General features: G+C 48.0%; 1 protein-coding gene across 1 annotated transcript in view; it reads left to right on the top strand.

The window, feature by feature from the left end:
* The window catches only part of TRIM14 (tripartite motif containing 14), a 267981-nt gene that overhangs the window by 155896 nt on the left and 88969 nt on the right, over positions 1–23116 (top strand). Inside the window, exon 3 of the mRNA XM_078676540.1 lies at positions 9520–9753. Within this exon, the coding sequence (XP_078532666.1) occupies positions 9520–9753 (234 nt within the window). The remainder of the gene's footprint in view (positions 1–9519; positions 9754–23116) is intronic.

Here is a 23116-nt window from a genome sequence, read left to right as displayed (position 1 = left end):
ATGAAGATATTCATTGGCATAATCATTCATTAAAAAACAATAAAAGAGATTCTTTCAATACATATATGTGATGAACGAATTATATATATATAAGAAGTGTTCCCAATGATGTAAAGAGGCGATGGCTTTTCGTCTACGCATTTCGACACTTAGAGCGTGTCTTCATCAGGGCAATACCATCGTAATACTAAAAATAGATAAACAGAGTTTTAAAACAATGTCTATTTATGCTAAACAGTGCACAATGATACGTACAGTTTTGAACTTTAGGGCCAGAAGAATGATAACCAAAATGGTATACCGCTTTACAACAAGTAAATTACAATTTGTTATATTCTCATATTTAACATATGGCTATGAGGACAATACGGTACAATTGAGTTATACATTTTTCTTTTCATATATGAGCACAAATGAACAGAATAAAAATAGGGGAAACAGAGAAAGATACAGATTAGCGCATAGGTCTTAGACAGTAGACACTGGTGCTGTTTCAGTGAGGAATTAAAAAAGGTAAAGATCCATTTCTTTTTTCTAAAGTTCAAAGTTACTTTGGTATAATAAGTTATATGCAAAGATTACTATAAGACAAGGCCAGGTGTATTGGATTTACAGTGCTTGCTTTGTAGGTGAACTGTGGCAGAACATCAGGTTAAATGAACTGCTGGGTCAGTCATTTTAGGCTTCTTATCCTTCAGTATGGCAGTAGCACATTTGCAAATTGTTATTGGTATGTAGTGGTTGCAGGAACACAAATGTTCCTTTACTATGTGTGCATGATACATGCACCAAGTACCAGCATAGTTTGCACCATAAAGAGCAAATCAGTTTAGGCTGAATACTGTATAGTTATGGTCACTGCTCAGACCATCTAAGCACATTTTTGGTACTTGTCTCATTAATTCTATGACAATTAAAAACCGAACAAAAGTGATGGTGTAATGTTTGAGTTAAGTACATGTACAGCATTTCAGTCCATCATTTTCTTGTCCTCTAGGCCACTGCAGGCAGATATATGACACATGTAAATCAAACTTTATCCTGCTCTAAACTGTCCACAACTGCTAGGACAAATCCCCTCCAGGTGGATACATAGCAATCCTAGCACCAGCCTTTTTAAGCCTTTTCAGTGAGGTGCAGATTGAGTCCATTGGCACAGTGAACTTTCTGATCTCTGTCTGTAGTGACAGTGTGCAACGATGGAGACTAATGTGGCCAGAGTGATCACCAGAGGCTGAGGATAATTCAAGCATTCCATCCATTACACATCAGCTTTTCTTATTATGATGATTATAAAATCACCTGAAAACAGGATTTTTATACATATGTAAGGGCCCAACCTAGCTGGATGAACTTCTACCACTTCAAAGAAGGCACCAGGTATAAATATTGGTCCTTCAGTCTTAACTCCTCAGATCACTTTTGGATCTGTGGACTCTGCCAGGAAGAAGGACTGCCCATCTGTGTAGTCTGCCCTGTTGCCCAAGTCCTGCTGTGCTGACTAAGGACTCTTCTCCTGGTGTGAGCTGACCTGCTGAATCCAGCTTGCCTGTCTGGATCCAGAACTCCAGGAAATCTCCAAGGGTCAGTCGGCTGGCCCCCTGTTCAAGCCACAGGGACATAACAGCCTTCTTCTGCTTTAGCGCAACTCTATGCATCTCGGCACAACACGGTGCAGCTCAGCACCGACGCTGGTGAGCGTAACACATCTCATCCCCTGTATCGACGCATTTCAGCACAAGTCCTTGCAGACCCCGGTGGCTGCTTTGTTGCCGATGCAGCTTTACACCAACGCCTGCCCAGCATGACACACTGTGTCCCCTGTGTGGAAGCAACACAGTGCAAGTCTCCGCAGCCCCAGGGGCTCCCTCAACAATGTTGCAAGGCCCTGCATTGCAAACTCTCATCGTTTTCTCATAGACTCTGCTGCTTCATGATACACGTAAACACCAGAGCTTGCATCGCAGCTCCTCGTCAACTCTTCAATGTCAGCCCTTGCAGCTTGACACAAGGATTTCACATCTCAACAACCAGGCCACATGGTACTTTTGCAGCGGACTGAACTCAGTCTTGTATCGGCTCACACTGCATCATGGTCAGCCTGAACTTGTGACTTTGTCGCTGTTACAGCGACCAGATATCCACGGTTCGCACTTTTTGCTGCTTAGTACTTGATTTCTACAAAATATTTAAAACTGCAAATCTCTGGCTTTACTAATTGGATTTTTGTCATTTTGGTCTCAAATAATTTAGTAAAATGTATTCTGTTTTTCTAAATTGGTGTGGAACTTGTCTGGTGTTGTGTTTTCACTTTATTACTGTTCATATGCTGCATAAATACTTTACACATTGCCTCTCTGTTAAGCTTGACTGATTTTGTGTCAAGCTACCTGAGGGTTAAGCATAGGTTAATTAAGTGACTTTGTGGTTCTCGCAGATGGGGATTGTGGCTGCTGCTTGAAAAGGGCGCAGACCCTCCAAAAGCAACAACCCAAATTCTCACAAAGAACTATAATCTGCCCTCTGGTTGAAACTGCTGTTAAGGATTACTATGCAGCGCCAAGAGCAAAACGTTACAAGAGCCTACATTGTTCATTCCCCCTTCAGGTACTTCCATCTAACATTATTTTCAATTCATAATACACTCTTCACAGTGGTCGGTTTAGGATTTCAAAATGTCAATTGTGTCAGTTGTTTAATTAACTAAATCTACTTGTTAGCGTTAATGGAAACTTTTTTTCAAATATACATTCCACGGTGCTTTTCAAGGACAGGTTGGTGGGTGTCGCAATCGGGTTTCTGGAAAATTGTCCATAGAACACTTAACCTAAGTATTGTATGCACGTCCATCTCTACAAAAAATCTGAATAATCTTCCATCGGCTTGAACGTGACCCCTCTGCAAGGCAATGAAGCAACAGATTACGAGTAAATAAGCAAACACTAGCTACAAATAAAAAAAAAGATAGAAATATTACAGAAAGTGAATTTGAAGTTACGACGATGTACTTCTTTGAAACGTAAGGGCCGGCCAATAATGACAACATTTGCCTATATGGCAGTACAGAAAGCAGCCGATTGATCCTGGAAGCAGGTACTTCGTTGCTTCAAAAACGGAAATAAAACATGAAATATATATGTACCCATTTTTGCTTTGCCTTTTGACTCCTCTTGGTGGGACATTCTTACGTTTGGGCATCCTCCTTTATTACATCTTGTTTTTCGTGTCACTTGCTCAGATATACACCTTTCGTGACAACAATATTCTGCCCTTTTTAGAATAGAGATCTGAAAGAGACACGTTAGTGATAGATTCTTTACCTTAGAATATCCCCAGGCGTCAGACTGGATCCGGAAATGTTTTGCGTAGCAGTACCCTTGCGCGTCGGTAGGCGTCGTCTGCGGCTTCGCGTCAGTCGTCGGCGTCGTGGGCGCCGTTATGACATCGTCGGAGTACTTAGACGCCGCCTCCGCGTGCTGATGTCAGTTCTTCTTTATTCCGCGCCGGCAGCGCAGATCCGGAAAAAGTGGTACCTTAGTCACTTTTTGACTAAACTTTTTTGATCTTTTGATCATCCTTTTTCGAAGTCTTCGACTACGAACGGTGCCGGTAGGGATGCCAGGTTTTAAGCCCTGTGAGGATTGCGACCTGCTGATGTCGGTCACCGACCCTCACCGTCGGTGTCTCCACTGTCTCGGCGTCGACCACGACGACAAGACCTGTTCCGACTGCCGGGCCCTGACTTCAAAGGCTAGGCGGGAGCGGTCCCGTAAGCGGCTCGAACTCCGGCAGTCGGCCCAGTGTCGAGAGAGGTCCCAGTCCGGACGGAGGTCGAGGGACCGGTCGCGGGAGAGGAGCCATCGGAGCTCCGGGAGTCGACATCACTCCTCAGGGTCGAGAAGTCAAAGAGACGTCATCGCTCTTCTGACTCCCCCTGATGCTCGCGCGACGCGGCCGGGGGTTCAGGTGACACCGCCCACGCGGCTCAGTCGGAGTCGAAGGCGCCGCGTCCGGCCCCATACCTTCAGGTCCCTGGGCCTAACGCGGCGCCGGAGGAGATCGAGCCGTTCCTCATGGCCAGGAGGTCCCTCTCTCCTCCGACGGGCTCCGCAGCGCCTTCGGGCCCAGCGGACCCGTCTGGGGGTCCTAGCGGGTCGGGGACTTCGGCCCCGACGCCGTCGGGTGCTTCGGCTCCGACGCCACCGGCGCCTTCGGGCCCGGCACCGCAGGGCCCCGCTGGATCCGGTTCCGGATCCGGGACATCGCTGGTTGACTTAACGACCTCCCCGGCGCCGGCCCCTCAGGTGTCACCCCCGGCGCCGTTCTCGGGCAGCGCCATCCCCGATGCCTTCCTCGACCCGGTTCCGGCGCCGGAGCGGCGCTGCTTCAACCGCCATTCGGAGAGTTCAACTTTCCATGAGCCGGCCCCATCATTTGCTAACCCTGAGTACCAGGAGATGGGTGATGAGGAGGATTGTGAGGGGTCTGAGGACCCTCTGGCACGTGAATGCCAGTCTCAAGAGGACTGGGCAGGTGAACTTGGGGAGGCCAGTGGTATAGACACTTCGCCTGACACTGGCTTTGTCTCACCTCCTACCGTGGCTACGGAGGAGGGGGCAACCTATAGTGTGGTGTTGATGAGGGCGGCCAAGGCCTTGAGGACTAACCTCCTCACTGAGGTCCTTAAGCCGCAGTCATGCTCAGCCGAGACTCTGCTGCCGTTTAACGAGGCTTTAACCGACGTTCTTTTGGGCACTTGGTCCAGGCCCGCTACAGGTTCGCCTGTAGATAGGAACGTGGCCAGATGCCACCGCCCGGCCCCGGGCGACCCTTGTTTCCTGTCCACCCACCCCACCCCTGAGAGCCTGGTGATCCAGGCCTCAAATTCCCAGACCGCATTCCCGTCGGCGCCGCCTGACAGGGAATCCAAGAGGTACGAGCAATACGGCAAGAAAGTATTCTCCTCCCTGAGTCTGGGACTGCGGTCTTCCAACACCGCATGCCTCTTGGGCCGTTACACCCACTCTCTGTGGGATACGGTCGCGGACGTGCTGCCAGAATGCCCATTGGAGGTACGGGCTAAACTCGGCCAAGCCCTTGTGGAAGGCCGAGATGCTACACGCTATTCGATCCGGTGTGGACTGGATACCACCGACTCTCTGGGCAGAGCGATGGCAACGACGGTGGCGATTCGTCGCCACGCCTGGTTGGGGTCCGCCAATTTCTCGGCTGATGTCCAGAATACTCTCATGGACATGCCGTTTGATGGCCGTCGCCTTTTTGGCGACAAGGCAGACCATACGCTTGAGCGCTTTAAGGACTCCAGGGCTACGGCCAAGTCCTTGGGCCTCTCGGCCCCGCGCCAGCAATCGGCTGCTTTTCACTCCTTTTGTGGCCACGGAAGGGGTGTACCCACACGTGCTGCCAGCCACGCTCTGCAGGGTAATACCCAACGCGGTGGCGGCCGTGGAAACCGCCGTGGCGGCGGTCGGGGCCAACGGCGAGGTCAGTCCACACCTTCCCCCGCAGCATCTGCCTCAAAACCCTCCTAGTCCGTGCTTTCAGGCCCATATGACACCAGTGTGGGGCAGAGTTCGCCATCACCTCCTCCACTGGCGCACTGTCACGTCGGACAGGTGGGTGCTGCAAATCGTCCGAAGGGGCTACTCCCTCCCCTTCGAGGCGACCCCTCCAGCCATGCCACCGCAGTACCACCGCGTATCGGGGGATCATTTGCGGCTTCTGCAGGAGGAAGTTACGGCCCTCTTGGCCAAGGGGGCCGTAGAGCGCGTTCCTGGGCCAGAAGTAGGGTGTGGTTGCTACTCCCTCTACTTTCTGGTACCCAAGAAGGGCAAAGGGGGCCTACGCCCTATCTTGGACCTAAGGAACGTCAATGGCTTAATCCGGAAGGAGAAGTTCAAAATGCTGACACTGGCTCAGGTCTTAGTTGCCCTGGACCCAGGAGACTGGATGGTAGCTTTGGATTTGCAGGACGCTTATTTCCACATCCCCGTCCTGCCGGCCCACCGGCGCTACCTGCGGTTCACTGTTGGCCACAAGCACTTTCAGTATACCGTGCTCCCCTTCGGCCTTACCAGCGCCCCACGGGTGTTCACAAAGGTGATGGCGGTGGTCGCAGCTCATCTGCGCAGGTTAGGGGTTTCAGTCTTCCCCTACCTTGACGACTGGTTGTTGAAGGCGGGCTCGCCCCAAACAGTCGTCAGCCACCTCCAGACAACGGCAGACCTCCTGCACCAGCTGGGGTTCTCCCTCAATGTGCCGAAGTCACACCTGTGGCCCTCTCAGAGGCTCCTCTTCATCGGAGGGGTTCTCGACTCGGCGCAGTTTCGGGTTTATCCTCCCGAACAGCGGGTCCGGGATATTCAGGCTCTGATTCCACTCTTTCAGCCTTTATCCCGGGTCTCGGTCAGGTTGACGCTGCGGCTTCTGGGGCTGATGGCCTCCTGCATCCTACTGGTGCATCACGCCAGGTGGCGGATGCGGGCTCTGCAGTGTGACCTGAAGTTTCAGTGGGCCCAGCATCAGGGCAACCTGTCCGACCACGTCCTTATCTCGGAGGGCACTGCGAGACAACTGCAGTGGTGGCTCGCGGACCTCGATTGGGTCAGCGGCAGATCCCTCTCCCTTCCCCAACCGGAGCACGTAGTTGTGACGGATGCTTCCCTCCAGGGCTGGGGAGGCCACATGGGAGAGGCGGAGATCAGAGGCCTCTGGTCTCCGGCGGAGGCCCGGCTCCACATCAACCTTTTGGAGTTGCGGGAGATTCGTCTAGCGCTGAAAGCATTCCTCCCCTCTGTCCGGGGGAGTGTAGTGCAGGTGTTCATGGACAACACCACCGCCATGTGGTACTGCAACAAACAGGGCGGGGTGGGGTCGTGGACCCTTTGCCAGGAGGCTCTGCGCCTCTGGCAGTGGCTGGAACGCCAGGGCGTGACCCTGGTGGCTCAACACCTGGCAGGTTCTCTGAACGCCAGGGCGGACGAGCTCAGCCGTCGGTGCATGATGGATCACGAATGGCGACTGAACTCAGACGTGGCGCAAGGCCTCTTTCAGCGATGGGGAGAGTCTTGGTTAGATCTATTCGCCACCGAAGAGAACGCGCAATGTCATCAGTTCTGCGCGTTGGAATTTCCAAGGCGGCACTCGCTCGGAGACGCTTTTTGTCGCGAGTGGAGTTGCGGTCTGTTGTACGCCTTTCCGCCTGTACCACTTCTGCCCAGAGTGCTGAAGAAGATCAAGCGCGACCAGGCCCAAGTCATCCTTGTGGCTCCGGACTGGGCACGAAGGTACTGGTATCCAGAGCTACTCAGTATGTCAGTCGATCCCCCGGTTCGTCTGCCTGTTCAGGAGGACCTTCTGTCGCAGCAGCAGGGGACGGTCCTCCACCCGAACCTGTCCAGTCTCCACCTCCATGCTTGGAGATTGAGCGGCGACAGTTGAGGCCATTTGACTTGCCTCCTGAAGTCTGTAATGTCATTCTGGCAGCCAGGCGTCCCTCCACAAAGTCGGTATACGCCTGCAGGTGGAACAGATTTGTGGCATGGTGCACAGCAAAGGCTGTGGATCCTCTTGCTGCCCCTCTCTCTGAGGTTCTTCTCTTCCTTCTTTAGCAGGGCTCTGCTCTGGGCACTATCATGGGCTACCTTTCTGCCCTTTCACACACACGTTCCCTCCTGTTCCGTTTGTGATGCCTCAGTGGGACTTGAACCTTGTTCTTACATTTCTGATGTGCGCTCCCTTTGAGCCACTTCACAACTGTCCTCTCCGCCTTCTAACTCTGAAGACTGCTTTCCTGGTTGCCATCACCTCTGCCAGGAGAGTGAGTGAGCTCCAGGCCCTTTCTTGTACTCCTCCTTTCCTTTCTGTCCATCCGGACAAGGTTGTGTTGCGTACTAAGCCATCTGTCCTGCCCAAGGTTGTCACAGCCTTCCACATTGGGCAGTCCATCACCTTGCCAACCTTCTTTCCGCCACCGCACCCCTCTAAAGAGGAAGAGCGGCTCCACCGTCTGGACCCAAAACGTGCGCTCTCATTCTACTTTGATCGCACACGCCAGTTCCGGGTGGATGACCAACTCTTTGTTGGTTACGTGGGCGCTAAGAAGGGGAAAGCGGTACACAAATGTTTGTATTTTATATAGCGCATTTCTACCCGGAGGCCTCGTAGCGCTGTATTCATACCGCTGCGGAACCCATCCTGGTTTTCCTGTGAAATGTCCACTCCTGGGCACCCCCAAGGTGAAGCCAGGCATCCACAGCGCTGCTGGGGCCGTTGTGGAGATTAAGCAAGCTATTGCCCAGAGTCACAGAGTGGGACCCATGATTAGACTAGGCACCGAGGCGAGAATTATCAGGTCCGGGTAAATTGAGCCCAAGACCCGCCGAGGCGGGAATCGAACCCTGGTCCCGGGCCAGACCTCTGCATCAGAGTCTGCCGCTCTAACCATTGAGCCACACTTCTCCACAAGAGGACCATCTCCCGGTGGATCATCTTGTGTATTCAGGCATGTTACTCCTTGGCTAGAAAGGAGCCCCCTGTTGGATTGCGGGCTCATTCCACCCGAGCCACGGCGACTACAACTGCCCTACAAGACATCTGTCAGGCAGCTACGTGGGCATCGCTGCACACGTTTGCAAGACACTACTGCCTGGACAGCCAAGTCCGGAGGGATGGCTTCTTTGGCCGTTCTGTCCTCCAGGACTTTCTGGTGTGATTATTGGTTCGCAGACCCACCACCGGGGTTGGTATTGCTGGGGTATCTATTCTAAGGTAAGGAATCTATCACTAACGTGTCTCTTTCAGATGCACAAGTTACTACTTGTGTAATGATATATCTGTAAGAGACATTAGTTAGTGATAGATTCCTTACCGCCCACCCATCCTCCTCGTTCTGCGAACCGATATCTAGGGTTAGGGTTTCCCCTTTCAGGGCCCTCGTTTCAATGGCACCAGTGTTGGTTTTTAACATGGCTCAGCGCTTCTGGCGCGGAAAAGCTGTGTCTAAGAACTGACGTCAGCACGCAGAGGCGGCGTCTAAGTACTCCGACGACGTCATCACGGTGCCCACGACGTCGACAATGGACGCGGAGACGCCTACCGACGCGCAAGTGTACTGCTACGCAAAAAAATTCCGGATCGAGTCTGACGCCTGGGGATATTCTAAGGTAAGGAATCTATCACTAACTAATGTCTCTTACAGATATATCGTTACACAAGTAGTAACTTGTGCAACAAGTACAATTCTAATTATGTTATCAAACCACACTTACATAGCCCATAATTGCTTATCTTTTATGACTGACTTTTTATCTAGCAGTCAGGACTGTCACAAACTGATGTTTCTAGTTTGTTGCTTTGTACAGTATCCCACAGCATCTTACCAAATACCCCCAAATCAGTTATCTCAAAAATCCGACAACACTCTAAATTCTGTCAAATCACTCCAATGCAGCAGATTGCATCTTTTAACTTTTTTAAAACCTTTTTTTATATCCTCAGGCCCACGCTCTGGCAAGCAAGACTTGGTTGACAGGAAAATTTGCAGAACTTCGGCTACTGCTAGATGAAGAGGAAAAGGTGGCAAAAAAATTAATTGATGAAAAAACTCAGTGTGCCCTCTGGGCATATGATGCCCAGATTGAGTCATGCAGGGATCGAATTAATAAGATTGACAATTTTGCCGATAAGGTTATACAGATGCAGCAATGGTGTGACCCGGTCCAGCTGGTGAAGGTAAGCAACATTTGGGAGAACAGAGCATTTGGCTTCTCTCTTTTTATACTTCTCTTCAAATCATCTACATTTTTTATTGATAAGGAGTCCCAAGTTTCTGAGGGAAGTTTGAGGTCAGGAGCGCAATGGCATTTGCATGTTTTTAGCATTGTGAGGAAGGTCTTTTACCTGCATGCCAGTTCATGTTTAGGCCTGGCTAGACAGCGCAGCTGTCATCAGCCCCCTATGCAACAAAAAAATAATTTTCTGGAGTACTACAGAGTGGGACTGTGGATCTGCCCATATGGTGGTACATCAGAGTACAGCCTGTGATTTGTCAAAATCTGGATGCTTCCAAAAAAGAATGTTACCCTTCAACCAGCTATTTAGCAATCAAAGCTATTGTGTTTGGCTTTCCAGGTCACGCACATGCCACTGGGATGTATGGATCTTGCCCTTTAAAGTCATACAAATGCCACTCTGATGCTAACAAGTGGTGTTTGTTTTTCTCTAGTTGCCATGTGTGAAAGCTTTGTTGGTTATGATGGCAAGCTATTGACCAAGTATATAGGTTGATCTGCTTATTATGAAAATTTACAATAAAGTCAGTGGGTCTGAAATGTGTATTGTGAAAAGATATGTTAAAGTCAATAGGCATTTAGGGGTGGATTGTAATTACTATTTTAAAATCTGCAAAGAGGTATTTTGTTATTTGGACTCTCGGAGTTTACAGGAATAGGCAAGAGTTTTAGTGTTGTTTACCACTTCTTACAAACCGTTGTTCTAGAAGGTTTGCTCTGTAATAATCTTTGTTAGGTTCTCTTAGGAAATCTAGGTTTTGCTTTGCCAACTGTAATGTTGTTTAAGTTTATAATTTTGTGACTGTCTGCCCGATGATTGCCTTGTTGGAAAGCTTACGTTCTATAAAGTAGGCCCAAGTTGGTTCTGGTCAAGTCAATGATATAGGATTCAGACCTTAAAGGTTCACTGATAAAGTCTGATCTCTTTATTATAAGACGTTATGGCAAAGGAAGTAGACTTGGCTTATTTATTGTGCAAAGCATTTGTCAAAGCCAGTAGGCCTATAACTGTGGTTTGCTTTCATGCTGTGTTGCAAGCTGTAGACAGGTATTTTGTTAAATAAAGTGTCACGGATTGCCATAGTAGGCAAGGGTGTTGGCATTGATGACTTACTCGAACAAACTATGCGGATAGAAGATTTGCTGTGAGTGTGATAATCCTTATCAGACCTTCTTAGGACGGATTTTATAGTGTTTTGACAACTGTCTTTTTATCACTCTGTACTTGATGCTTATGCTCAAAACAGTAGGTGTGAGCTGGTTATGATGACAAGGCAATAATAGAGTATATCAGCCTGATTGGAACATTATAAAAAGTTGCCAGATGCTACATGTCTGACCTGTTTTTATAAAAGTTACAACAAAGGCAATCGGTTTCATTTACTTATCATGAAGTGCATACTTTAAAACCAATAATCCTTTAACAGTGGATTGTTATAGTAACATGTTAAGCCTGCAGACATGTATGTTGTTACATGATATCTCACAGATTACCTTAGTAAGCAACAATTGAGGTGTTGCTCCCTCCCCCCACCCCTTGACAGAACTTAGGCGTAGAAGATTTGCACGGTGTTAATTCTTGCTATAATCTCTTTCGAAGGTCTGACAGGCTTACACTCACCACAGGGCAATAGATCCAATGGCTGAAGCACTCTGCATGCATCCATGATATCATTCAGCATGGAGCAATGGGTAAGCCACTTCAGACATTGGCTCTGTTGCCCCATGAGTGACAGCATTTTTCTATTCATGTGCACATCCACCTGAAAGTTATTGCGCTACAGTGCCAGGGATGCCAGGTCATTACTACGGTTTTCCATTTGTTTCTCTTATTTCATTCCTTCTCATATTTTTATGTTCATATTTTTCAGGGGTACTACAGCTTCTTAACAGTGCTAACAGGTTGATTGCTTGTCATTCATTTCATCTACAGTGTGCTGCATCTCACAACGCCACAGCCTCTGGACCAAGCCACTGTCATGGAATGATATCACCCATAGTTTCACCGTTTTACTGTTCTAAGATGACCATCCGTTTGATTCTAAATGTGGTGGCCAAGCTGGGCCTTTAAAACAAAGAAACACCATGTACATTACCATTGCAAGTCGGCCACCAGCCACTATGTTTAAATTTATTTATTATTATTACCACATGCCTGTCATTTTTAGGCAGCAGCATATTTTCGTGTTCTACTTTTTATTTTTTTTTAATTTATCTATGCATTTGTTGAGTTTGTGTGTGATTTTATTTTGGCTGTGTAAGTAGATAAATGCAAGTAGGGAGTGAATGAATGCATGGGTGCTAAAATGAGCAGCAAAGTGCATGTATGATGACTTATTGAATGCTTAAACCCATTATTGGCTGAGGAGGCACTTTCATTTAAAAGTCAGACCTATTGGCATTGATACTTATTGTCTTCCTTTTCACATCCTTGCACAGGGACAGACTGGCGTAAAGGTCAATCTGGCAGTGCCAGAAATGCTCGTCTGACAGGCCAGTGTGTAGCTGGACTTTCGGCTGTTTGTAGGCTGGTTGTTACAGTTGATTTTCCTAAAATTACCACAAACATAGCCTGCAGCAAGCACAAAAGCATGCCTTACCCATACGTTCTTCTTCCCGGTCATTACAAAATGAGGTGTTGTCCCCTCATGACAGGAACGAAAAATATAAGGACCCTTGAAGGGTAGCCCCACCCCACCTAGGTGCCATAAAGGGGGCTGACACTCCTGCCTTCTCCTGTTTTGTGTTTCCTGTGACTGGGCTGGGATTCACTAGGGGGTCTGCTTACTCCTCTTACTGGGCCTGAAGGAGTGGTGGCCTCCAGCGTGGGAGGAGCTTTAAGAGGAGGAATTTGCAACTGTCTTCCACCTCCTGCAATGGTGTGATTTGGTCTCCGCCTAAGATGCAGTCGATCAGGAGATGTCCATTTCTTTTACTTTCATCTCCCGTCCTTGTAAGAGAGGGGCGCCTGGAGTATTTTCTGCCTGCGCAATGCTTTTGGACTCACATGTTAACATAGGAAGAGGTTGTCCTGCTCATGAGCGTCCTTTTTCTACATTTAAACAATCCAGGTAAACATTTGGATTTAATAGTGAAGAGTCTTTCCTACTGATTATTGCTATTTATTGAAGGTCTTAGTGCCAGGATGGGCAAGCATCTGGCACTCTCCCCCATCGCCTTCTGTCTCATCCATCCTTATCTTCTGACCATTTTCCTTCCACTAGGCACAAGAGGAAGCATAGTGAGGAGGAGGAGAACAAAATCTGTAGGATTGTTTTGGATACTTTGGCAGCCTTTGGATAAGGCCCCTTTCGGACACTCTAAAAAAGGAACAGAGGGTCTCCAAATTTAGGGGATTAGGACAGCCTGGATGAAGCCCCTAACCCATCCCAGTTGAAGAGAACATAAATTTCTAAAGAAATGTTATCAGACTTATTCACCTATATCTGGGAGAATATTGTTTTCTCTCCAGTTGAGAAGCAGGGTACCCCTGAGAACACTTTTCTGAAACAGTTTCCAAAGCCCTCTAATGTGGGATTGCCAATCCATCAGTTTGTTACAGATGTGATTAATCAGAAATAGTAAGAACCTGGCAGGATTGTCTTGCAGAGGTTTTTAGCTAAACTTTATCCCCTCGAAACTATGGACACTGTTTAACTGGATAATGTACACATGTGGAAAGCTTTGTGGGCTGTTCCTCTATGATAGAGGAAAATATTTTGAAGGACGTGTCTGATAAAAAAAAGAGTTCTACCTTGAATAAAGCACGTTCAGGACCTCATTGGGCAAAGAGGGCTGGTATTTATGGTGCTTATACCGCACAATTGTTCAGGTCAGATTGTTTTCAGCAATTCAGAATGATACAGATTGACTTCCTTTTGCTACTGAAAAGGAGCATAAAGATTGAATTTCTGTTGGATATTTTTTAGATGTAGCAAGATCAGAGGCTCTTACTTGAGGAACACTGATAGCTGTAAAACGTAACCTTTATCTTAAAGACTGGAACACTGAAGCACCTCATGGAGTGGTTGCACTAAACATTCCTTTTGAAGGTTCTAGACTATTTGCATTGAATTAGAGGACAAACCTTGTCTTATTTTTTAAGAAGCGGAAGTACTCTTCCACCGTCATTCCTCAAGGGGTGCACGTTTCTCTAAAATGAGTTCCTCCTTGCCTCAGCCATCAAGAATGCAACAGAATTAAGATCAGTCCTCAAAACTTCAAATCAAAGATTTTTTTTCAAGTCTTCCAAGAAGCAGAAGCAGTACACAGGCAAGAAAAGTATGTGCTGCTTTCTTTGCTGGGGAAGTGGACTTACCGTCATGGGTGGGTGGTCATATTCAACAATTTACTTCTCAGTGGCATCTAGTAGCAACGTATTGTTGGGTTCTGAAAGTTGTCAGGAAAGATTACCTGATATAACATTTCTAATACCCTATTGATATGAGGACCATTTGTACTCCATTACCTCAAGATCCAATCAAAAGGAAGGCATCACTGAGGGGGATTGTGGTATTTCAGGAGAAGGCTGTCATTGTGCCAGTCCCCGAGGAGGATTCTGGACATCAAGTGTATTGCATTGTCTTTTTAGTTCCGAAGTCCTCGGAGAACTATTGTCTGGTCTCCATTTAATGGATCTCAATTCCTTCATCAGAAGGATTTGATTCAAGATGGAAGTGTTGAAAATCACTTTCTCATAACCTTGGATCTCATAGAATTTGACCTTCCCATTCCCTTTGCAAAACATCATCACACATTCTTGAGGTTGCGGTGGAGGATCACCATTGGCAATTTAAGGTTCTCAGCTTTGGCCTAAAATCAGTCCTAAAGGTATTCTTGAAAATGATAGCTCCAATGATGCACCTACATTGTTTTGAAATCCAGTTTTTTTTCTTACCTCGATAACTGGTTTCTGCATGCACTAGATTCGCCAGTTTTGGGAAAAGACAAGGGAAGTCAAATCCGGTTTGGGTCTTCTGTTGAATCTTCGCACGTGTCAGCTGTTTCCATCCAAAGATATGTTTTTCATTTGAGCTTGATTCAGAACAGACCTGGGGAAGGTTTTCAACCAGGGAGAATTATTTTTTAGCTTTATTTGGCAGATTGCGAACTTCAATCCAGGGAGCAATGTCTTGCAAGGCTTTGGTTGGAAATCCAGGGTTACATGGCAGTAACAGTCCATACAGTATATTGGGCAAGAATTGACAACTTTGCCCTCTTTTGTGGAATCTTAACAGTCCGCAGTTTAGGGAAACGCACTGCTGATAAAGATAATTCCATTGCAACTGGAAGTCATGCACAGTCTTCTTTGGTGGGTGGATGCCTAGAATCTATCCAAGGGGGTAAGGATGCAGCCAGAATGCCCATTGGCTCTAACTATGGATGCCAGCAGCATCAGTTGGGGGGTGACTCTCCTGGACAAGACCTATCGGGTCAAGTTGTCTTTCCTAGAAGTTTCAGATTATCAAATTGGAGAGAGCTAATGGGAATTTTCCAAGCTTTAAAGTAATTTCAACATCAACTGTTTCAGAGGATTATATTAGTCAAAACGGTCATCGTAGTAGTGGTTCCTTACATCAGTCATCAAGGGAGTACAAGTTCCAGATCTCTCAGTGCTATATCAGCCCAGTGAGGTACTTTGGTGGAGGACAACTTGATGAATGTGCCAGCAATGCACATTGGAAGAACTGACAATGTGGCAGCAAACAGTCTGAGCAGGAAGTTTCTGACCTTGCAGGAAAACACATTATTTAGAATTACTTTTCAGGAAATTTGCTGATGTTTCAGTAGACCATTTCTGGATTTGTTTGCAGCTTCACAGGTTCTGCTCCAGGTTTCAGGAAGAAGGAGCCTGGGGAGTGGAAGTGTTGGTGATGAAGTGGCCTAAACAGCTTCTCTAGGCCTTCCCTCCCTTCCTGTTAATTCACAGGGTTCTCTCCAAACTGTAGCAGGAGACAGGATACCTGATTCTTGTTGTGTCACATTGGCCACAGAGATCATGGTTTCATCTTCTGAAATCCCTGGCACTTCTTTATCCTTGTATACTTCTGAAGTCTCTTTCTCTTATCAAACCTTTGTCTCTGTCCTGCTGACTCCAACTTGCTCTGTTGGTTTGGAGGTTGGTAAGTCCGGCCTCCTACCAAAGGGTCTATCCCCTTCCTTGGTGGAAGTAATTAAGAACTCTGCAAGGCCTTCCACCTACAAATCTTGCTCAAAGCATTGGATGTCTTTTGATATGTGGTGTTCTTTGCATAATCGTTCAGCACTTGTTTATGAGCTGTTTTCAATTTCCTTCTGCAAATGTTTCACTTAAATCTCTCTCTCTCTCTCTCAACTGTGAGATGCCAATGATTCACTATAAAGGCTTGTAGGGAATTTTCTCAACCTTCTTCTGTGGTGAAGTCCTTAATCGCTAGAAAAGCTTTTTGGCTGTGAGACCTAAGAGGAATATTCTTGCTCCTGCTAGGGATTTCAAACTGTTTTACTGGTTAAGCAATCTCATCTTTCTGATAAGGTTATTTTCCTGGTGGCTATCACCTCCTCCAGGAGAATTGAGAAATTAGGAGCCTTGAAGTGTAGTCCTTTCTTTATTCGGTTTATGGAAGACGGGGTCATCCTAAGACCTAATCCTACTTCTGTTCCGAAGGTTAATTCAGTCTTCCATTGATCTCTGGAAATATTTCTCCCTTCCTATTTTCCCATGTCTGACTACTACAGAAGAACAATTGTTTAACACACTTGATGTTAAAAGAGCTCATTAGATTTATATTAACAAGGCCTCAACAATTCAGGAAAACTGACTGCTTGTTTGTGACCTTCAGCAGTCTGAAAAGGAGAAGAAGGCGACTAGTATGCCTCTTCATAGGTGGATTTAATCTACAGTTTTGTTGACTTGGCAGGACAGTACAGGAGATCTTCCAGTTTAAGGGAGATCCAAGAGAGGAATGCCTGCTTCGTAGACAGAAATTCAGGAAGAATCAATCCAAGAGATTTGTAGGGTGACTACCTTGTCTTCGAATCAGAACTTTGTTAAGCATTACTGTCTCAACAATATTTCCAATTTCCATTTGAGTTTGGGTGCAGGTGTTGCATACTTTCCATGCCCACTCTTTTCTTTGGTTGGTAGTTCATCAAAGGACTTCAGTTTGGGTATACCTCTGTTTATAATGACTGTGACGATGATACGGGATGTAGGGGTAATGCACTGTTTAACTCATTACCCTTAGTCCATCTCGTTTTAGTCACAGTCATTACATCCCACCCACCCATCCTCCTGTCAGTCCTTTGGCGAGGTCTCGGACATATATAGGAGGAGCCAGGAGTGTCAGCCCCCCCCTTATGGCACGAAGGTTGGTTGGCTTGGTCTGGTGGCTCAGTGGACTAATGTGTCCACTGCAGGGGCCTGTGTTTGACCTCATGGTCACAGGTTAAAATCTCAGCGGGTCCACTCATCCTTTCATCCAACTGAGGTCGATAAAAGGAGTACTATTGAGTTGGTAATAATAAACATCTGTTATTCAGCACCAAGATACCCAAGGGTGAACGTGCGCTTTACAAAATACACATGTTATGTTACGCTTGGGCTAGCCCTCAAGGATCTTTTGGTTTGTCTGTGTTATAGTGTGGCAACATCTAATTTTATAATGACTGTGATGAGGAGAAGATGGACTAAGGTTAATGAAGATTATCAATAAGTAACTGGGTCGGTTTCCCTTTACTTTGCAAAACCCCTACTCAGAAACTGCCCTGATTTCCAAACATAGGCCACTTTTTTAGCTACTTGATTTGCCAGTGGGGCACTTTTATTTTGGTGCCTGTTACTATTTTCATTCAAAGTCCTACCCTCGACTTGCAAGGCTACGGCTGCCTGCTTAATATGTCCTTAACATTATGGACATATGTAACAGATTTGCTTATGCTGTTATCTGTATCTGTACCCAGTATGTAGTGCTGAATGGACAACTTGGAATTAAGTATAGCGGGAGAGTAGGAGCAACTTTTTGAAATAAAGAACAACTGTATTTCCTAAGGGGTCTATGATCTACGCAGGTTTGAAAAAAATAAAAGATACGCTTGCTCTGGAATCTTGCTGCACGAAATTTGGAAATACGTAAAAAACAGAACGCTCTCCTGGAGAGAATGAAACTATTTAAGCAGGGCACACTGTTCTGAACGGTTTAAAATGGGAAAGCAAAGAGGCTTTAGTATGGTTCTTAAATTACAATATTTTCCTTGTAGATTTTTGGTGCTCCAATTGTCTTAAAAATATATGTGGGATATCTGAATTTTGATAGGTAAACCTACAGGTATCTGTGTATCAATTTTAAAAAAAGTTTTCCAGGTGTACTTCGCAATTGGCAAGTAGCATGTGGAATCGTCTCAACACCACATACAAAATCAGCCTTTATTTCTTCATAGAAATGGAAAATTCTTAATATGAAGCTATTTGGAACCCCTTGGGATCTGTATACTCATTTTTGTTTATGCCAATTTTATAAGTAATGGCTTATAGGACATTTCTAATAGTGCCTACCACATCCTATTGCCTCATTATATTTCTATGTCCTATGTGAAATTATGAAGACTATGATATGAACTTGAAGTGACGTTTATTAGAAACAAAAGTAATGCCTCATCAACAGCTTTTTTGTATTTTGCCAATTATATAGTGCAAACATGGCCCAACTGCATCAGAGCACTTTACCTGAGCACCAGATTACATTACACAAGTCAGATTCATTTTTTTGCTATGCACGTGGAGATTAGGTGATTTTCCCAGAATCAGAGTGCATTAAGCTGATGCCGCGACTCAAACCTAGTTTCCCAGATCCAGAGCTGGCAGCTCTGGCCGTAACACCATATCTGTCCTCCTCAGCATTCCCCTAACAGCTTCAGCCAAAACTGACTCCAAATGCTGTTTCACGGATGTGAATGACAAAGGGAAATTACACACACTCTAACATTTTACCATTTATTCATATAGATACACTCAACTCCCTTGCCACTTTGATAATGGTTGCTCTCATTAATTGTGTAGTAGACCGAATATTTTAACATATAAAAGATGGGGGGCGTGGCCGAGCCGATGACTATGATGGCTGCCTGACTCAAGAGCTCCGGGCCGTCACAGAGTAATTTCCACCCCCCTGTATCGCTATGCGCTGAAGTGGGCTCCCAAGCAATTACAGGAGGTCCCGGTGATGTGAGCTTTCGATCACCCTAACAATGACATCTAGAAGTGCCTGGGGAGTCGAGAACCAGACGCTGCGCATCTGAGCCTGCCTGACACGGCCCTCAGAGGCCCCTAGTCGACAGGGGACTTGGGTGAACCTGAGCGCGGGGCTCAGAGCGTACCGACGAGCTGGAGTGCTCCGTGCTTGCTTGGCCCTTTCTACGGCAGTGGTGCCGGCAGTGAGATTCCAACGGACCTGTAAATGCCATTGTTGCTGCCATGGGCGTCCATAGAAATGTTTACGGGGGGGATTTTTAACTTCATCACCATCCCCTTGCACCCTTCTCTCTGCCTTGCACCCTTCTTGCCCTCCCCCTGTTAGAATTGGGGGTCTCTGGTTGGCACAGGTTGGTACTTGTGACAAGCAGTGACCCTCTCCTCCACTCAGGGCAAGGGAATTACTCTCTCAAAATAACCCCTGCTCACCCTCTAGGCGGCGTGGCGCGAGCAGTCAAGGCTTATTTCAGAGGCAATGTCAGTTAAGCAGTTGTTACCACATACAGTAACCCAGTGACAACACTACAAATGGACACCACACAGGTTTTATATCAAAAACAAGTTATACTTTATATAGAGTTACCACAAGACCAATAAACGACAAAAAGAATCCACGGTACTTTCAAATTTCAAGAGTTCAGGTTTCAAAAGCTTAGTTCAAAGTTCTGTGCGAGTCGGTAGCCTTGTCCGGCTACAGCGTTGCTGAAAAGAACACAGAGTCTAACAAATCCAGCGGACTGCAGCGGTTCGGGCCCACTCAAATTTCGACAGACTCAGTCACAGTACCTTTTCCTTGAGGCGGCGGGCATGGATGTGCGAGCCGGTTCCGGGGTTCGTCACGGTGTAGAAAAAGAAAGCGTTGCAGGTCACGATGTCCTTCCAGTCGCGGTGCAGGCTACGGCTCGTTGACAGCGTTGAGACAGAGTCGGTGAGCGCAGAGCTTGCATTGTTCGAGGCGGACATTGCTCAATGCAATGCCTACAGGACACCAGGCCGGTCGTGAGAGTCGGTCACAGCTCCTTGCCTCTATAGCCACTGGAACAGCAGCAATTCACAAAGGCTGGTGAAGTCCACTGGTCCTGGGACTTCGGTCAGGGGGCAAGCTCTCTTCCAAGCCCTTGGAGATCTTTGAACAAGTTGAAAATTAAAGGTAAAGTCCACAAAGTCCTTTCTCCTCTCTTTGGCAGTCAGGCAACCACTGCAGGCCAATCCCCCAAGCAGCACTTCAGCTTGGGAATAGTCTCTCCTCAGTTTCTTCAGGTTCCTTCTCCTCAGCAGAGGTTTTGTCTTGTCAGTTCCAGGAGTGATCTAATTTCATGGGATCAGGGTCCCAATACTTATACCCCAAAATCCTTTGTTCTCTGAGGGGAGAGGGGCCTGTGCCCAGTTCAAGCCAGTTCTGAAGCACTCTGTTTACCAGACTTCTCCTACCCTTTCACAGCACAGGGCAGACACATCAGACGCCCCACAGGAGGTGGAGCCTGCATTGTGGAAGGCAAGTACAGTCCTGGAGCACTTTGTTGACAGTCTTCCTCCTCTTCTTTCAGTGTGCAGGGCAGAGAAATCAGACACACCACAGGGGGTGGAGCCAGCATTGTAGAGGGAAGGCCTAGCCCTATTCAGGTCTCAGGTGCAACTCCTCCCTCCCATCTGGATGCAGATCTCCCTATTCAGCACCGGGCAGCCCCAGCCTGTATCCTGAATTCCCTAGTCCTGTCTCACACAAACCCAGACAAGGAATACACAACATAGCAGAGGCGGGCTCAAATGGTTAGGCAAGCAAATACCTGCTTTCTTAAAGTGGTATTTGCCAACACAGAATATTAAAATAAACTTTACTAAAAGATGTATTTTATTATTCAGTCCAGGCATACTAAACTCGAATTTCTACCATGTTCTCTGAGTCTGCTAGGATTATAAACATGTAACAATCCAGCAGCCCATTCTAGCCTATGGAGAAAAGGTAGCCTTGCAGTAGTGAAAAACAAAATTGGCTGTAATTCACTATTAGGACATGCCACACACATCAGGGCTTGTCCTACCTTATACTTACAATGCACCCTGACTTTGGGCCTACTATAGGGGTGACTAATATGAAGAAAAAGGGAAGGTTTAGGGACTGGCAAGTGGGTGCACTTGCCCAGTCAGCATGACAGTACCAGACTGCACACAAGCTCTGCAATGGCAGACCTTTGACACGTTTTACAAGGCCGCTTCTGTGGGTGGCACAACCAGTGCTGCAATCCCTCTAGCAGCATTTGGATTTACAAGCCCTGGGCACACTCAGTGCACTGTACTAGGGTCTGACAAGTAAATCAAATATCCAATCAGGGAACCACTAATCAATACATCAATTTACAGTAGGGAGCACTCACACTGTGGCCCTTGACAGCAGTGGCACAGTGCCCGAAGCATCTATTACCACAAAAACACATGAGGCAACAGTGAAAAATGGAAGGGAGACTCACGCCAATGGTGCCAGGTCTAACACCCCCTTGCACCATTCTCCCCCTCCCCCTTGTACCCTACTCCACCTCTGCCTTGCACCCTTTTCTACCTTGCACCATTCTCCCCTCTGCCTTGCACCATTCTCCCCTCTGCCTTGCACCCTTCTCCTCTCTGCCTTGCACCCTTCTCCTCTCTGCCTTGCACCCTTCTCCCCTCTGCCTTGCACCCTTCTCCTCTCTGCCTTGCACCCTTCTCCTCTCTGCCTTGCACCCTTCTCCTCTCTGCCTTGCACCCTTCTCCCCTCTGCCTTGCACCCTTCTCCCCTCCGCCTTGCACCCTTCTCCCCCTTCCGCCTTGCACCCTTCTCTACCTTGCACCCTTCTCCCCTCTGCCGTGCACCCTTCTCTCCTTCGCCTTGCACCCTTCTCCCCCTCCGCCTTGCACCCTTCTCCCCTCCGCCCTGCACCCTTCTCCCCTCTGCCTTACACCCTTCTCCCCTCTGCCTTGCACCCTCCTCCCCTCTGTCTTGCACCTTTCTCCCCTTTGCCTTGCACCCTTCTCCCCTTTGTCTTGCACCCTTCTCCCCTCCGCCTTGCACCCTTCTCTCTGCCTTGCACCCTTCTCCTCTCTGCCTTGCACCCTCCTCCCCTCTGCCTTGCACCCTTCTCCTCTCTGCCTTGCACCCTTCTCCCCTCTGCCTTGCACCCTTCTCGCCCTCTGCCTTGCACCCTTCTCACCCTCCCCCTTGCACCCTTCTCTCCCCTGCCTTGCACCCTTCTCGTCCTCCCCCTTGCACCCTTCTCCCCTTCCACCTTGCACCCTTCTCGCCCTCTGCCTTGCACCCTTCTCGCCCTCTGCCTTGCACCCTTCTCGCCCTCTGCCTTGCACCCTTCTCGCCCTCCCCCTTGCACCCTTCTCCCCTCTGCCTTGCACCCTTCTCGTCTTCCCCTTGCACCCTTCTCCCCTCTGCCTTGCACCCTTCTCCCCCTCCGCCTTGCACCCTTCTCCCCCTCTGCCTTGCACCCTTCTCCCCTCTGCCTTGCACCCTTCTCGCCCTCTGCCTTGCACCATTTTCACCCTCCTCCTTGCACCCTTCTCCCCTCTGCCTTGCACCCTTCTCGTCCTCCCCCTTGCACCCTTCTCCCCTCTGCCTTGCACCCTTCTCCCCTCTGCCTTGCACCCTTCTCCCCTCTACCTTGCACCCTTCTCCCCTCTGCCTTGAACCCTTCTCCCCTCTGTCTTGCACCCTTCTCCCCTCTGCCTTGCACCCTTCTCTTCTCTGCCTTGCACCCTTCTCCCCTTCGCCTTGCACCCTTCTCCCCTCCACCTTGCTCCCTTCTCCCCTCTGCCTTGCACCCTTCTTCCCTCTACCTTGCACCCTTCTCCCCTCTGCCTTGAACCCTTCTCCCCTCTGTCTTGCACCCTTCTCCCCTCTGCCTTGCACCCTTCTCTTCTCTGCCTTGCACCCTTCTCCCCTTCGCCTTGCACCCTTCTCCCCTCCACCTTGCTCCCTTCTCCCCTCTGCCTTGCAACTGTCTCCCCTCCGCCTTGCACCCTTCTCTACCTTGCACCCTTCTCCTCTCTACCTTGCACCCTTCTCCCCTCTGCCTTGCACCCTTCTCCCCTC

The sequence above is a fragment of the Lissotriton helveticus genome, chromosome 2_1, assembly GCF_964261635.1.
Source record: "Lissotriton helveticus chromosome 2_1, aLisHel1.1, whole genome shotgun sequence".
In the NCBI taxonomy this organism is placed as follows: domain Eukaryota; kingdom Metazoa; phylum Chordata; class Amphibia; order Caudata; family Salamandridae; genus Lissotriton; species Lissotriton helveticus.
This window is presented reverse-complemented; position numbering and strand designations above follow the sequence as displayed.